Raw genomic sequence first — 15,853 nt, 5'->3', positions numbered from 1 at the left:
GCTGACTGATTGATCTTTCTTTCTCTCTTTCATGTTTTTTTGGTGGGGTGGAGGGTTTACTGGGATTTGAACCCAGACGCTCTATCATTGAATTTTCCCCTCAGCTCATTTTTTTGAGACAGGATCTCACTAAGTTGCTCAGGCCAGCCTTGAACTTTCATCCCTCCTGCCTCAGCTTCCCAAGGAGCTGGGATTACAGGCATGCATCGTAGCACCTGGCTTCTAGTGCTCAATTAAATGCACCACAGCGCTGTGCTCAGTGAAGGCAGGAATGGCAGCTCACGAGATTCCAGCCTTTTATTGTCTCTTGAGACGTTTTCTTTGGGATGGGAATGCTGGGAGCTGAACGCAGGGCCTAACACATGCTCGCACAAACTCTACCACTGAGTCACAACCCAGCAGACATTTTATCCACACGATTCTAAATCAACTGGTAAACTGGGTGTACTGGTGCATGCTGGTTTATTCCAGTGACTCAACGGGCTGAGGCAAGTTCAAGGTCAGCCTTAGCAACTTAGTGAAACCTTGTCTCAAAAAACTAAATAAAAAGGGCTGAGGGTGTAGCTCAATGGTAGAGCACCCCTGGGTTCAATCCTTGGTATTACGAAAACAAACAAAAATCAAAATTATCTTCAAGAATTCCGGTCAAATTCTTGGACTGAGCCCCTAGAATCGGGTTACACAAACACACAGAAAAAACACAGATACTGGGTCGACCCCAGACCTCCCAGATAGGTTCTTTGGTGATATGCCTGGCACCTGCATTTCCACCTATTCCCTAGGTGCTGCCCCTACTGGGCCAGACTTGGGAATCATGTTCACAGAGGATTGGTGGACACAGGGAGAATCTGTCTCTTCATGGTCAAAAAGTGTTGGGGGGGAGATTTCTTCCTCCCTGGGTGTCACAGTGATTCCTGAGCCATAAGCAAGATGATAAAATGATGTCCCAACGGTGACTGTACCTTCCCTGTCTTGGCCCCAGTCTCTCATCCAGCTGCACTGGAGATTTCTTCTACAGTTTGCAGAAAACGGACAGCACCAAGGCCTGCTACCACCTGGGCCAGACAGCAGGCTCCCAGGCAGGTGCCCACGACCCTCATTGAACTGGCTGGGCCTCGGTCCGATAATCATTGGACTGGGCCTTTCCAATGTACCAAGACACTGGACTCCCTTTCCATGGCATCCTGGTGTTAGCCAAGCTCTTAGATAGTTTTTCACTGAAAAATATAGTCATCAAACCTACCAGATCTTCAGGTACTCATCCATGGAAGCACCCCTGGGGCTTAGTCAACATGGAATCAGAGAAAGGGAGGCAGTTGGATGATTCTGATTGCTGGTGGCAGTGAGAATGACAAGTGGCTACTTCCATCCTCCACTGCGGGCTGGCACTACGACTCTCCAGAGCCAGGGCCCCCTTGCACCCCAGGGACCCCACACAGTCCAGATCTTGAGTGTGACTTTAAACTTCCAAAGTAGATTCTTCACTATGGAGTCAGGTTTGGTCTTGGGAACCTTTCTGTATTCAAACATCTCACACCCATGCTTATGGGTACACAGAACGTCTCTAGAAGGACACATAGACCATTGGTCATATGGTTGTCACTACAGATGAGAATAAGGCATGAAGGCCAGAAATGGAAAGAAGAGTTACTGTTTACTATATATTAAAGGATATATAATTTTTAAACATTTCTGATCTGACCACTGTAATACAAATGAATTTTCTCTGTGGGGAGGGGTACTGGGAATTGAACTCAGGGGCACTCAGCCACTGAGCCACATCCCCATCCCTATTTTGTATTTTATTTTGGTCTCACTGAGTTGCTTAGCAACTACTTTTGCTGAGGCTGGCTTTAAACTCTTGATCCTCCTGCCTCAGCTCCTAAACCGCTAGGATTACAGGTGTGTGCTACTGTGCCCGGCCAAATCAATTTTCTTTTTCAAAAATATAAACAGAATGGATACAGCCCTCCCTCTATGGAAGCATTTGAGGACCACATCCTGGAAGCTGATTCTGGGCTAGGCACTCTGCTAAAGGTAACATAGAAACTTCAGTGACAGCATCTCACCCTTGACCTTCGTGAGATGGGGCATGTTAGTGCAAATATCACTTGAGGGGCATTTGGAAGGTCAGGGTGGGGGGCCAGGAGGATATTCCTAGAGAAGGGAGCAATGTTGCATAATAGAAATGTTTGGGTATGACTTGAGAGTGTCATGTGTGGAAATGTAATTGACACTGTGAGGTTCTAAGAAGGTGGAAACTTAATCTTTCTAGAGTCTTCTGAAGGATGAGGCTGATTTGAGAAAACTAATGTACAGAGAGGGGAAAAAAAGAGTAAGAGTTAAAAACCCACTGGGCATAGTGGCATACACCTATAATCCCAGCAGCTCAGGAGGCTGAGACAAGAAGATCGAGAGTTCAAAGCCAGACCTAGCAAAAGCATGTGCTAAGCAACTCAGAGAGACCCTGTCTCAAATAAAATACAAAATAGGACTGGAAATGTGGTTCAGTGGTTGAGTGCCCCTGAGTTAAATCCCCTGTACTCCCCACCTTCTGCAAAAAAAAAAAAAAAAACAGTTAAAAACCCAAACTAAAGAGCTGTGTGTGGTGGTGAACACCTGTATCCCACTACTTAGGAGACTGAGGCAGGAGGATCACAAGTTCAAAACCAACCTCAAATACTTAGCAAGGCCCTAAGCAACTTAGCAAGACCCTGTCTCAAAAAAAAAAAAAAAAAAAAAAAAAAGTGAATTAAATGTAATGTAGTAGCCTAGTTGGATTCTGAAACCGTGAAAACACATTAGAAGCAAAACTGATGAAATCCAAATAAAGTGTACCTTAGCTAATGGTATTGTACTACCATTAATTGCTCAGTTGCAATAAATGCTTATATAAGATGTGACCGCTGGAGAAGCCTGGTGAAGGGAGTGTTACCTTTGTAACACTTTTATAAGTCTGAAATTATTTATAAATCAAGTTTAAAATAAAACAGCAACAACAAACAGTAGGGAAAGGAGATGAGCGAAGTCCTGGGCTGGGCCCTGGAACCAGGCCTGGGGAGGGCTGACTTGGAAGAAGAGCCCCCTCCCTGAGCGCAGAGGGAAACATCTCAATTTGGTAATAATTTTTTTTCATTAATGAGTAGCTAAGTGAAAATAATTGATAAATGAAGGGACCCAGCAGGAAAATGGAGCACAGATAGCACTTAGCTGGACCACAGAAACATATGGCTCATGTCACACAGACCTCAGCCCTGTTGTCTCCTAATAATTCTTCTGTGCCCAGACACGGGAAGCCTGACTGCAGAGTACTGGGTGAGTGACTGGCTAAACCAACGCCCAGCGTGAAAGGCAGAGGGAGAGAGCAAGTGAAGGAGAGAAGACAGCTGCGCCACGTGAGGAACAGTGAGGGACAAGGGCTGCAGACCTGCAGGGGCCTGGCAGCAGCTTTGAGCAGATCCCCCATCCCCGTGTATTTTATTTACTTAGGAGTTTCTAATTCTTTTGTCATTGTTGTTGTCGATGGACATAAACCTTTGGTTTTTATTTATTTATTTTTATGCGGCGCCAGAGGATTGAACCCAGTGCCTCACGTGTTTGAGGCAAGCGCTCCACCACTGAGCCCCAGCCCAGCTCCAACCCCAGCCCCAGCCCCCTAGGAGTCTCTAATTTTAAGGATGAATAAACAGCTTCTCACCAGCAGCATGTGCAACATCTCAACTTTAATACACTTTTTCTTTTCTTTTCTTTTTTAACATTTTTTTAGTTTTCAATGGATCTTTATTTACTTAATTAACTTATTTATTTTTATGTGGTGCTGAGAATTGAACCCAGTGCCTCACCCATGCCAGGCAAGCACTCTACCATAGAGCCACAACCCAGCCCCAATACACTTTTTCTTAATGGGGAAAAAAAAAAAGCTGGGCATGGAAACACGTGTTATCCCAGCGACTGGAGAGGCTGAGGCAGGGGGATGGCAAATACAAGGGCAGCCTCGGCCACTTGGTGAGAACGTGTCCCAAAATAAAAAATAAAAAGGGATGGGGACGTTGCTCAGTGGTACAGCACCCCTGGATTCAATCCCCAGCATCACACACACACACTCACACACAATTATGATTACTTGTAATACTTGTTTCTGGCCTTCTATTTTTAGGGGGTAAATCAAGTTAAAAAAAAAAATATATATATATATATATATATATATATTTTACATACATATATATATATATATGCACATTTCTATACTCCAAAGAAATTATGTATAGTAAATAATACATATTATACGATTTTAAAGAAATTTTAATAAAGAAGAAATTGCGGAGATCCAAGATGGCAGACTAGACAGAGGCTGCGTTCCTTGTCACTCCATAACTTGGGTTTCAAGCAGAGGATATCTGTTTCTCAGTGAGGCAGCTTTTGCTGCTTACTGATCCCCTGTCATCTACCCCATGTGTCTAGTGGGATCACCTGCAATCTGCCAACATATCAACTACTTTTTGAGTGCAGATTGCTCACTCACTAGCACATATCATCTACCATTTGCCTGCCTCTTGCCGCCCATTACCTGCCTTTCACCTACCCATCACCCACTGCCCAAAGTCCACCGGCCGATCATCTGCTGGTAGCCAGCAAACTGACTGCAGACCACCAGTGGATCGCCAGTTGCCTGCTATTGCCTGAAGTCCCCTGTCACAGTACCTGCAAGTTTGGTTACATGTGGCTGCCACCATTTTGAGACAACAGTCAGGACCTGCAGGACCTCCAAGGCCGGACTGATCTGACCCTGCCTCCAGGACCCCTCAACCTGATAGACCACACCCTGCCTCCAGGGCCCCCAGCTGTACATGTCCACACCCTGAGCTGCAGCTCCCCATTTGCCAACGTTTGGAAGCCAGTGTGGCCATCTTGGATTATCTTGGGAGGGAAAGCCGCCATCCTCAGGTGAGGCAAATCCCTTCCTGAGACCCCTGCTGGAGACTGGAAGCTCATTGTCAGATACCTCTCATGCATCAGGTCATAGAAGACTGAGAGGTTTCAATATATATGACTGTTATAGTGTAGTGTTTCTTTTTTTTATTTTATCCTTTTTGAAAATTTTTAAGTTTTTATTTCTTTACTTTTTTCGCTCTGTTTTCCTTTTGTTTACCTGTTTCCTCAGAGTCTCTTTCTCCCTTATCTCATGCTAACAACCAACTTCTTTTGATTATACTTTCACTCTTTCTACGATCTAAAATACTCTATTCTTATCCCATTAACAGTTACATCCTACACCCCTCCCCATCCTCTTTGTCCTTCATTAGAAACTGCAGACCTTATTGCAAATCTATTTGTTTTATTATAGATAATAATTGAACTCATTCTGTTTATTATGACAATATTGTTAACATTTTCATAGGGGCTATTTGGCGTAGGGTGCATACTGTCTGAATTGGGCACTGTTAATATTGATCTTCCCCTTAAAGAAAATGTTTTGGAAACCTATAGGGTCACTATAAGCCTATGGGAGAGAAACTGTAATACCCCACATCTGCACTGCTAATGGGGAAGATACATGAACAACATGAAAAAACATGGGAAGAAAATGATCCAAACAAACCTAGATTCTACATTAATAGAATCCAGTGACAGCATGGTAGAAGAAATGTCAGAAAAGGAGTTCAAGATATACATAATTAAAATGATTTGAGAAGCAAAGGATGAGAAAGGAGAGCAAATGCAGGCAATGAATGATCATCCCAATAAGTAGTTGAAAGAGCACCTGCAGGAAACAAAAGATCATTTCAACAAAGAGATAGAGATTCTCAAAAAAAAACCAAAAACCAGAAATCCTTGAAATGAAGGAAACAATAAACCAAATAAAAAACTCAATGGAAAGCATCACTGACAGACTTGATCACTTGGAAGACAGAACCTCAGACAATGAAGACAAAATATTTAATCTTGAAAATAAAGTGGCCAGAACAGAGAAGATGGTAAGAAATCATGAACAGAACCTTCAAGAACTATGGGACATCATGAAAAGACCAAATTTAAGAATTATCAGGATTGAGGAAGGCACAGAGATACAAACCAAAGGAATGAACAAACTATTCAATGAAATAATATCAGAAAACTTCCCAAACCTGAAGAATGAAATGGAAAATCAAATACAAGAGGCTTACAGAACACCAAATGCACAGAATCACAACAGATCCACACCAAGGCACATTATAATGAAAATGCCTAACATACAAAATAAAGATAGGATTTTGAAGACTGCGAGAGAAAAGCATCAGATTACATAGGGGGAAACCAATACGGATATAAGCAGATTTCTCATCCCAGACCATAAAAGCTAGAAGGGCCTGGAACAACATATTTCAAGCTCTGAAAGAGCATGGTTGACAACTAAGAATCTTATACCCAGCAAAACTAACCTTCAGATTTGAAGATGAAATAAAATCCTTCCATGATAAACTAAAGTTAAAAGAATTTACAAATAGAAATGTTCTCAACAAAATATTCCAAGAGGAGGAAATGAAAAACAACAATGTAGGTCAGCAAAGGGAAGAACTACCCTAAAAGAAAAATCAGTCAGAGGAGAAGCCAAGTCAAGTTAAAAACCAAAAATAAGCCCAAATGACTGGGAATACAAATCATATATCAATAATAACCCTGAATGTTAATGGCCTAAACTCATCAATCAAAAGACATAGACTGGCAGATTGGATTAAAAAGAAAGACCCAACAATATGCTGCCTGCAAGAGACTCATCTCATAGATAAGGACATCCACAGACTAAAGGTGAAAGGATGGGAAAAAACCTACCACACACATGGACTCAGTAAAAAAGCAGGGGTTTCCATCCTTATTTCAGATAAAGTGGACTTCAAGCCAAAGTTGGTCAGAAGGGATAAAGAAGGACATTTCACACTGCTTAAGGGAACCATAAATCATGACATAACGATCGTAAATATTTATGCCCCAAACAACAGAGGATCCATGTATATCAAACAAATCCTTCTCAATTCCAGGCATCAAATAGACCACAACACAATAATTCTGGGTAACTTTAACACACCGCTGTCACCGCTGGATAGAGCTTCCAAACAAAAACTAAACAAAGAAACCATAGAACTCAATAAAACAATCAATAACTTTAGACTTAGCAGACATATATAGAAGATTCCATCTATCAATGAGCGAATTCACTTTTTTCTCAGCAGTATATGAAACCTTCTCAAAAACAGACCATATGTTATGCCACAAAGCAGCCCTTAATAAATGCAAAAAATAGAGATACTACCTTGTATTTTATCAGATCATAATGGAATGAAATTGGAAATCAATGACAAAATAAAAAACAGAAACTACTCCAACACCTGGAGACTAAATAATATGCTATTGAATGAAGCATGGATAACAGAAAACATCAGGGAGGAGATAAAAAAAAAATTCTTAGAGGTCAATGAGAACGATGATACAACATATCAAAATCTCTGGGACACTATGAAAGCAGTACTAAGAGGAAAGTTCATTGCATGGAGTGCATTCAAGAAAAAAATAAAAAGTCAACAACTAAATGACCTAACATTACAGCTCAAAGCCCTAGAAAAAGAAGAACAGAATGACACCAAAAGTAGTAGAAGACAGGAAATATTTAAAATCAGAACTGAAATCAATGAAATTGAAACAAAAGAAACAATTCAAAAAATTGACAAAACAAAAAGTTGGTTCCTTGAAAAAATAAACAAAATAGACAAGCACTTAACCACACTAACAAAGAGAAGGAGAGAGAAAACTCAAATTACTAAAATTCGTGATGAAAAAGGAAATATCACAACAGACATCACTGAAATACCTAACATAATGAGAAGCTACTTTGAAAACCTATACTCTAACAAAATAGAAAATAGTGAAGACATCGACAAATTTCTGGAGACATATGATCCTCCCAAAATGAACCAGGAGGACATACACAATTTAAACAGATCAATTTCAAGCAATGAAATAGAAGAAGCCATCAAAAGCCCAGGACCAGAGAGATTCTCAGCTGAGTTCCACAAGACCTTTAAAGAAGAACTCATTCCAATACTTCTCAAAGTATTCCAGGAAATAGAAAAGGAGGGAACCCTACCAAACTCATTCTATGAAGCTAGTATCACCTTCATACTCAAAACAGACAAAGACACATCAAGGAAAGAAAATTTTAGACTGATATCTCTGATGAATATAGATGCAAAAATTCTTAACAAAATCCTGGCAAACTGCATCCAAAAACATATTAAGAAGATAGTGCACCACGATCAAGTGGGGTTCATCCTGGGAATGCAAGTTTGGTTCAACATACAGAAATCGATAAATGTAATTCATCACATCAATAGACTTAAGGTTAAGAATCATATGATTATTTCAATTGATGCAGAAAAAGTGTTCAACAAAATACAACACCTCTTCATGCTCAAAACACTAGAAAAAATAGGGATAGTAGGAACACACCTCAACATTGTAAAGGCTATTTATGCTAAGCCCACAGCCAACATCATTCTTAATGGAGAAAAACTGAAAGCATTTCCTTTAAAAACTGGAACAAGACAGGGATTCCCTCTTTCACCACTTCTATTCAACCTCGTCCTTGAAGTACTAGCCAGAGCAATTAGACAGACTAAAGAAATTAAAGGGATACGAATAGGAAAAGAGGAACTCAAGCTGTCATTATTTGCTGATGACATGATTCTCTATTTAGAGGATCCAAAAACCTCCTCCAGAAAACTTCTAGACCTTATCAATGAATTCATCAAAATAGCAGAATATAAAATCAACACACATAAATCTAAAGCATTTTTATTCATAAGTGATGAGTCATCTGAAAGGGAAATGAGGAAAACAACTCCATTCACAATAGCCTCAAAAAAAAAAAAAAAAAAAAAAAAAAAAAAAAAATTGGGAATCAATATTACCAAAGAGGTGAAAAATCTCTACAATGAAAACTACAAAACATTGAAGAAAGAAATTGTAGAAGACCTTAGAAGATGGAATCATCTCCCATATTCTTGGATAGGCAGAATTAATATTATCAAAATGGCCATACTTCCAAAGGCAGTATACGGATTTAATGCAATTCTAATTAAAATCTCAATGACATTTCTCATAGAAATAGAGAAAGTAATCATGAAATTCATCTGGAAGAACAAAAGACCCAGAATAGCCAAAGCAATCCTGGGCAGGAAGAGTGATACAGGAGGTATCACAATACCAGACCTTTAACTCTACTATAGAGCAGTAGTAATAAAAACGGCAAGGTATTTGCACCAAAATAGACAGGTAGATCAATGGTACAGGATAGAAGATATGGCGACATACCCACATAAGTACAGTAATCTCATACTAGACAAAGGTGCCAAAAACTTACAATGGAGAAAAGACAGCATCTTCAACAAATAGTGCTGGCAAAACTGGAAATCCACATGCAGAAAAATGAAATTAAACCCCTATCTCTCACTCTGTACAAAACACGACTCAAAATGGATCAACAATCTAGGAATTAGACCTGAGACCCTTCACCAAATAGAAGAAAAAGTAGGCCTGAATCTCCCTCACGTTTGGTTTTGGACCAGACTTCCTTAACAAGATCCCCTTAGCGCAAAAAATAAAAGCAAGAATCAATAAGTGGGATAGATTCAAACTAAAAAGTTTTTTCTCAGCACAGGAAACAATTAATAATGTGAAAAGCAAGCCTACAGAGTGGGAGAAAATCTTTTCCACACACACGTCAGACAGAGCACTCATCTCCAAAGTTTATAAAGAACTTTAAAAACTACACACAAAATTCAAAGAACTCAAACAATAAATGGGCTAAGGAAATGGGCAGACACTTCACAGAAGAAGATATACAGGTGATCAACAAAATATATGAAAAAGTGCTCATCATCCCTAGTAATTAGAGAAATGCAAATTAAAACCACCCTAAGATTTCATCTAACTCCAATTAGAATGGCTAATATTAAAGGTTGGTGTGGATGTGGGGAAAAAGGCACACTTTTACTTAGTTGGTAGAGTTGCAAATTGGTGCAGCCACTCTGGAAAGAAGTATGGAGATTCCTCAGAAAGCTTGGAATGGACCCACCATTTGACCCAGCTATCTCACTCCTCAGTTTATACCCAAAGGACTTAAAATTAGCATACTACAGTGATGCAGTCACATCTATGTTCATAGCAGCTCAATTCACAATAGCTAGATTGTGGAACCAACCGAGATGCCCTTCAGTTGATGAATGTATAGAAACTGTGGTATATACACAATGGAATAGTCACCACCATAAAGAACAAAATTATGGCATTTGCTGGTAAATGGATGAAGCTGGAAAATATCATGCTAAGTGAAATAGCCAAGCCCAAAGAACCAAAGGCCAAATGTTTTTTTCTGATAAGTGGATGATGATATATAACCAAGCGGGGTGGAGGGGGAAGAGAAGAATGAAGGAAGTTTGAATGGTGTAGAGGAAAATGGGGTGGGAGGGGGTGGGGGCGGGAAGATAGTAGAATGAAACAGACAGTATTACCCTATGTATATGTATGATTACATGAATGGTGTGACTCTACATTGTGCACAACCATAGAAATGAAAAGTTGTGCCCCATTTGTGTCCAATGAATCAAAATGCAGTCTGTAAAAATAAAAAAGATTTTAATAAAAAATGTTGAATTTCAGACAAGATTATGGGGCAAATCATCTTGGAAAATGCTGTGTGTTCTTTCGGAAATGGACACTACCCCCACACTTCACAGCTAAACGCCCAGCTGCTCGAGTTTCTTCTGATAAAAGCAACGATCTCCAACTCTGTGAACTTGGTCAGTAAAGGACTTAATGGAGAGTGAGTGTGGTCGTGGGGAGGGGGTCTAGAACTGAAGTAACAGATGAAGCCACAGGACCAAGGATCTGGTCCTGCCTGGCTGAAAGCGGCACCAACGTGTTCCATTCTAGTGTGAGTGCATTCTGGAAGGATGCAAAGTAGCAGCAGCGGAGGGGAAGGGCACCGTGGGCCACGCAGAGCACATGGGTAACTCAGCCAAGGCTGTGACTGAGGGGACCGGAGTGGTGTGCGTATCACTCCTGGCGTGTTTCTGCTAAGCCGCCAAGCCTCGGCCTGAGTTCTTCCTTGCCTTGGAATGTCCCCAGTCGACCCAACTACTTATCAAACTCCTATTTTCCACTTGAAAACTGATAAAGTAACCCATTTCTGTGAAGCCAGGCAGGACATCACTTGGTACTCTGTCACCTGTACTGTAATCGCTTGCATCTGTCTGATTGTCTCCGACTAGACCTTCAGTTCCCTCGAGAGCAGGAACAATGCTTCATCATCTGCTGCTGTGCGCCTCGGACAAGTTCCGTCAGAGTGGGCACTCAACAAATGATGGCTGAAACACAAGCAAACAGGGGCCGGGGCAGAGCTTGGGGAAGCGCACTCTCCTGCGTGCGTGAGTCCCTGGTGTTGGGTCCCGCTCTGCCAAAGAAGAAAGTAGCATGAGAATGCATGGAAAATTCTATATAGACACAAAGTAATGTTACCTTTGCAAATCTGCGGGATGTTTGAGAAAGCCTGGCAACATCTTCAAGATCCAGATAAGAAATGATACTCAGGAGCAAACCATCTGAGAGCCGTTCGAGGAAATCAAATTTACCTTCACACAAATTGAAGACATAGTCTAATATCCTTGCACCAAATATTAAGGCAATTTGAACTGCAAGTCAAAGAAACCAACAAACCAACACAGTTATTATGTTCAATCACCTAGAAACTATAATAAGCAGTAAGACACTAGCTTTGGGGCCTTTCTTCCCTCGAGAGTGAGTTGCTAGACTGATGTCATTTCTACTTTCACCAAGTGGCCTTTGGAACAAATGACTTAACGGGGGTTTTGTTTGTGTTTTGCAAAGCTGGGGATGGATCCCAAGATCTCAGGCTGCTAGGCAAGCTCTTTACCACTGAGTTACTACCCCCGCCTCATGGCTTGAATTTCTTGAGGCAATTGTTTCTAATTTTTACTAGATCCAAATTTGGCTACTTGGGCTGGACTGCCAATGACTTGACAGACAAGGTGCTGGGGGAGGGAACAGCACCTTTATTGGAAACTAGCAGACCAAGAGATGAAGGCCCCTGCCATAAAGCCCATCTGCCTCCCTCACCCTGCAGACACTTAATGACCCTGCTCTCTTCTTGCATGTCAGCACCTGTGGAGGTGGACCTGTCTTGTGCCGGCATACACACTGACAGATAGAAAGCCTGTGGGTGGAGAATTTAGCACTAAAATGAGTAAAGGGTCACTCCTGATCAAGAAAACAGAGGGCGCCACATGGATATTCTTGAATGCCTACAGTTTCATCACCGAGGGTGAATTTACATCTTATCTCTACTTTGATGGGTACCTTATTATGTGCAAGCAAACCTCAAGACACGATGTGACACTACCAGAGCAAGCTGTGAGTTACAACCATGTGCTAATAGAAAAAGGAACATTAAAGCACCACTAAGAGAAGTGGAAACAAAAAATCGCCTTTTTTTATGTTACAGATCTCCATCATCGATTTATTTCATCACATAATCATACATGGTGAGAGTGAATAGGGAATAGGGACTTTGAATTGTTCAGCTCCCTCCTGCTGGCTGGGAGTATGAGGGGGACAATAAGGTATGGAACAAATGAACTGCTCAAAAAATTCTCTAGTTCCTTTTGGTCAGAAGGTGGAGATTTATTTGCTTGTTCCATGTTCCTTTCTGTGTTACCTGATATCATAACGTTGGCTTTAGGTACATTATTCTTCATATTTTTTCCCTGAAATTCCTCTGTCATAATAACGATCTGCCTCCTGGAAACCTGCCAATATGCATCGCTGATAATGCTCAGTCCTAGGCAAGTGCCCATCATTTGGGTTCCGACCAGGACCTACGGGAGGGATGGCCATATTTGGTTCCCACATTTCTGCCAGATTTTTCTGATGGAGACCACCCACTTCCTCCTGAGACTTGTCAATCACTAATAGCTTTTCACCCACAGTTAGGAGACTGTTCATGACAATGACAGCCTGCACACCTGCCCAGATTGGTAGATATGAAGCAGTTTGCAACAAACAGTCCATTATCCTCTGTGGGTCACCCTTGAATGAAGGGAAGTTATTTTTCATTAAATCTGGGCTGGGGCTGTGGCTCAGCGGTAGAGTGCACGACTAGCACGTGTGAGGCCCTGGGTTTGATTCTCAGCACCACATAAAAATAAAATAAGGGTATTAAAAAATCATTAAGCCTGAGATGGAAAATGGTCTATGATCCCCTAAGAATGCAACTGGCTATTAGGCATCACATCAAGGGAACTGCCCTGCTCCAATTTACAGGTACCCCCGCCCAAACCAGGTGCCCTGTCAGGTCTTGCAAGGGATCATTTCTGCCTCTGGACAGGTTCATTCTGCGGTGGAACTGGGCTTATCAGGAAGTGGGGATACAATATTTTTTGAAGAGGGGGTTCATTCTTCTTCCCTCCCTTCCTTCATACCGTGAGCACTGAATTGCCCTTTCTTCTTCCTAATGAAGGCACATAAATGCTCAGACACAGGGATTTCTTCCACCTTGCCAGCCTTCTGACAAAAATAGTTGCCACTGGATGATGGTTTTATGGGGGAACAGACAGGCATGAACGTGAGAACATGAGGCCGAGGGAATCATTCTGTAAACTGGCTCCCTGTGCTGACCCTCTCACATGCTTTCAGTTTTCTTTTTCTTTTCTTTCTTTCTAATTTTTTTTTTTTTTTTTTTTCAAAAAAGCAGTTTACCTGAAGCCTTGCTTGGATTAAGTTGACAGGATATGTAACATTCCTTGGCAAACAATCCATTGTCTGCAGGAGAAATGCAGACCCAAAATGCCAATAAAAGGTATACAAGTGACCCTTAGACAGAGCAGATCCTAGAACTCGGGGATTTAAGGAGAATTCCCCCAACCATAAAATCCGTAAGAACAGATTCCAATTAGAACCCGGCAGAATGGACCAGAGTGACCTAGAGTTGCCACAGCAGTGGGAACTGCAAGGTCGGCTGTCATCCTGCTGCCAGTCGAAAGTCAAAAGGCAGACCTGCAGGAGGTGGGCAGCGGTCTCGGGAGGCATACGCCTTCCTTCTTTCTCTGAGAAGTCCCATTCTCCCTTGAGAGAGTTCCTTTTCCCTTTTACCATTCCTTCTAACAAACTCAAGCCTGCTTGCTCTGAGCAACATGGTACCTCTCTGGCCTGACTGCAAGAATGGAGGCGACAAAGGACTGCCATGCCTGCCGAGGCACGCTGCTCAAACACGTGTCCTCGACATAGCAGACCCGACACACAGTCCAGCACTGTCTTGCCCTGCAGCAGTTCCAGAAGCAAAATGCAGCAAAGCCCAGATCGGCCACAATAAAGCCCAGATGCATGAGATTTCACCCGCTGAGGGAACCTAAGAGGCAGAAAAGTAGATGGTGCCAATGGCACATGCCTGTAATGCCCGTGAGGAGGCTGAGGAAGGAGGATAGCAAGTTTGAGGCCAGCCTCAGCAACTTAGCAAGGCCCTGAGCAACTTAGTGAGACCCTGTCTCAAAATAAAAAATAAAAAGAACTGGGAGTGTGCCTCAGTGGTAGAGTGCTTCTGGGTTCATTCCCCAGTTCCTTCCCCTCCAAAAGGCAGAAAGTCCATGAGCCACCTGTAGTCCTATCAGGAGGCTGGGGTGGGAGGATGCTTGAATTCACCAGAGCCAGACTGGCCTGCCACCATAGCAAGACCCTAACTGAAAAAAAAAAGAAAAAAGAAAAGTCCAAATCCATTGGGCTTTACCTAATGGAAGCAAACTGGAAAAGCTCAATTGGCAGTGCCCCCATGCAGGTCAGAGTGACTCACCCAGTGAGGACCCTCCACTCTCCCGGACACAGGTTCCTCGGATTCCTTGTGCCCAGGGTAACTCATGACACAGCTGGAAAGAGGAAGGGAACCCCAGGACCAAAATGGTGGCCCAGCAGTTTCAGAGAATCTGAGTGATCTTTGTGGGGCCCATTGGCCACACACTGCAGCCAGGTTGTGGCTGGATCCCAAATTTGATTGCTATTGACTCCTTTTTTCTTCCTTTTTTTTTTTTCTTTTTTAACTTTTTATTTTGAAATAATTATAGATTTACACAAAGTTGTACAAATAATATAGGAAAAATCTCACATACTGTTCATTCAACTTCCCCCAAGAGATACATTGTAGTAACTATAGCTACTTAAAACCAGGAAATCTTTTTAAAAAAATTTTTTCATAATGTATATAGGTTAATAATGCCTATCTCATTCTACCATCCTTCCCATCCCCACTACCCCACCCCTTCCCTCATTCCCCTCTGTACAATCCAAAGTTCCTTCATTATTCCCTATCTACCCCCTCTATGGATCAGCATCCACTTATCAGAGAAAATATTCAGTCTTTGGTTCTTTGGGATTGGCTTATTTTGCTTAGCATGATATTCTCTAGTTCCATTCATTTACCTACAAATGCCATAATTTCGTTCTTCTTTAAGGCTGAGTAATACTCCATTGTGTATATGTACCACATTTTCTTTATCCATTCATCTGTGGAAGGGCATCTAGGTTGGTTCCATAGTTTTAGCTATTGTGAATTGAGCTGCTATAAACATTGATGTGGCTGCATCGCTGTAGTATGCTGATTTTAAATCCTTTGGTTATAAACCCAGGAGTCAAATGGTGGGTCAAATGGTGATTACATTCCAAGTTTTCTTAGGAATCTCCATACTGCTTTCCAAAGTGGTTGCACCAATCTGCAGTCCCACAAGTAATGTATCAATGTGCCTTTTCCCCCACATCC

The 15,853-nt window shown here is 41.8% G+C and overlaps 1 protein-coding gene across 2 annotated transcripts in view; it reads right to left on the bottom strand.

The window, feature by feature from the left end:
* FBXO36 (F-box protein 36) overlaps positions 1–15,853 on the bottom strand; it is a 90,255-nt gene that overhangs the window by 11,137 nt on the left and 63,265 nt on the right. For both annotated transcript variants that reach the window (XM_079132655.1, XM_079132656.1), the window contains exon 3: positions 11,551–11,723. In XM_079132655.1, the coding sequence (XP_078988781.1) occupies positions 11,551–11,723 (173 nt within the window). The remainder of the gene's footprint in view (positions 1–11,550; positions 11,724–15,853) is intronic.

This window comes from Sciurus vulgaris (genome assembly GCF_902686455.1).
Source record: "Sciurus vulgaris genome assembly, chromosome: 3".
Classification (NCBI taxonomy): domain Eukaryota; kingdom Metazoa; phylum Chordata; class Mammalia; order Rodentia; family Sciuridae; genus Sciurus; species Sciurus vulgaris.
Note: the sequence above shows the minus strand (reverse complement) of the source record. Positions and strands in the feature narration are given on the sequence as shown.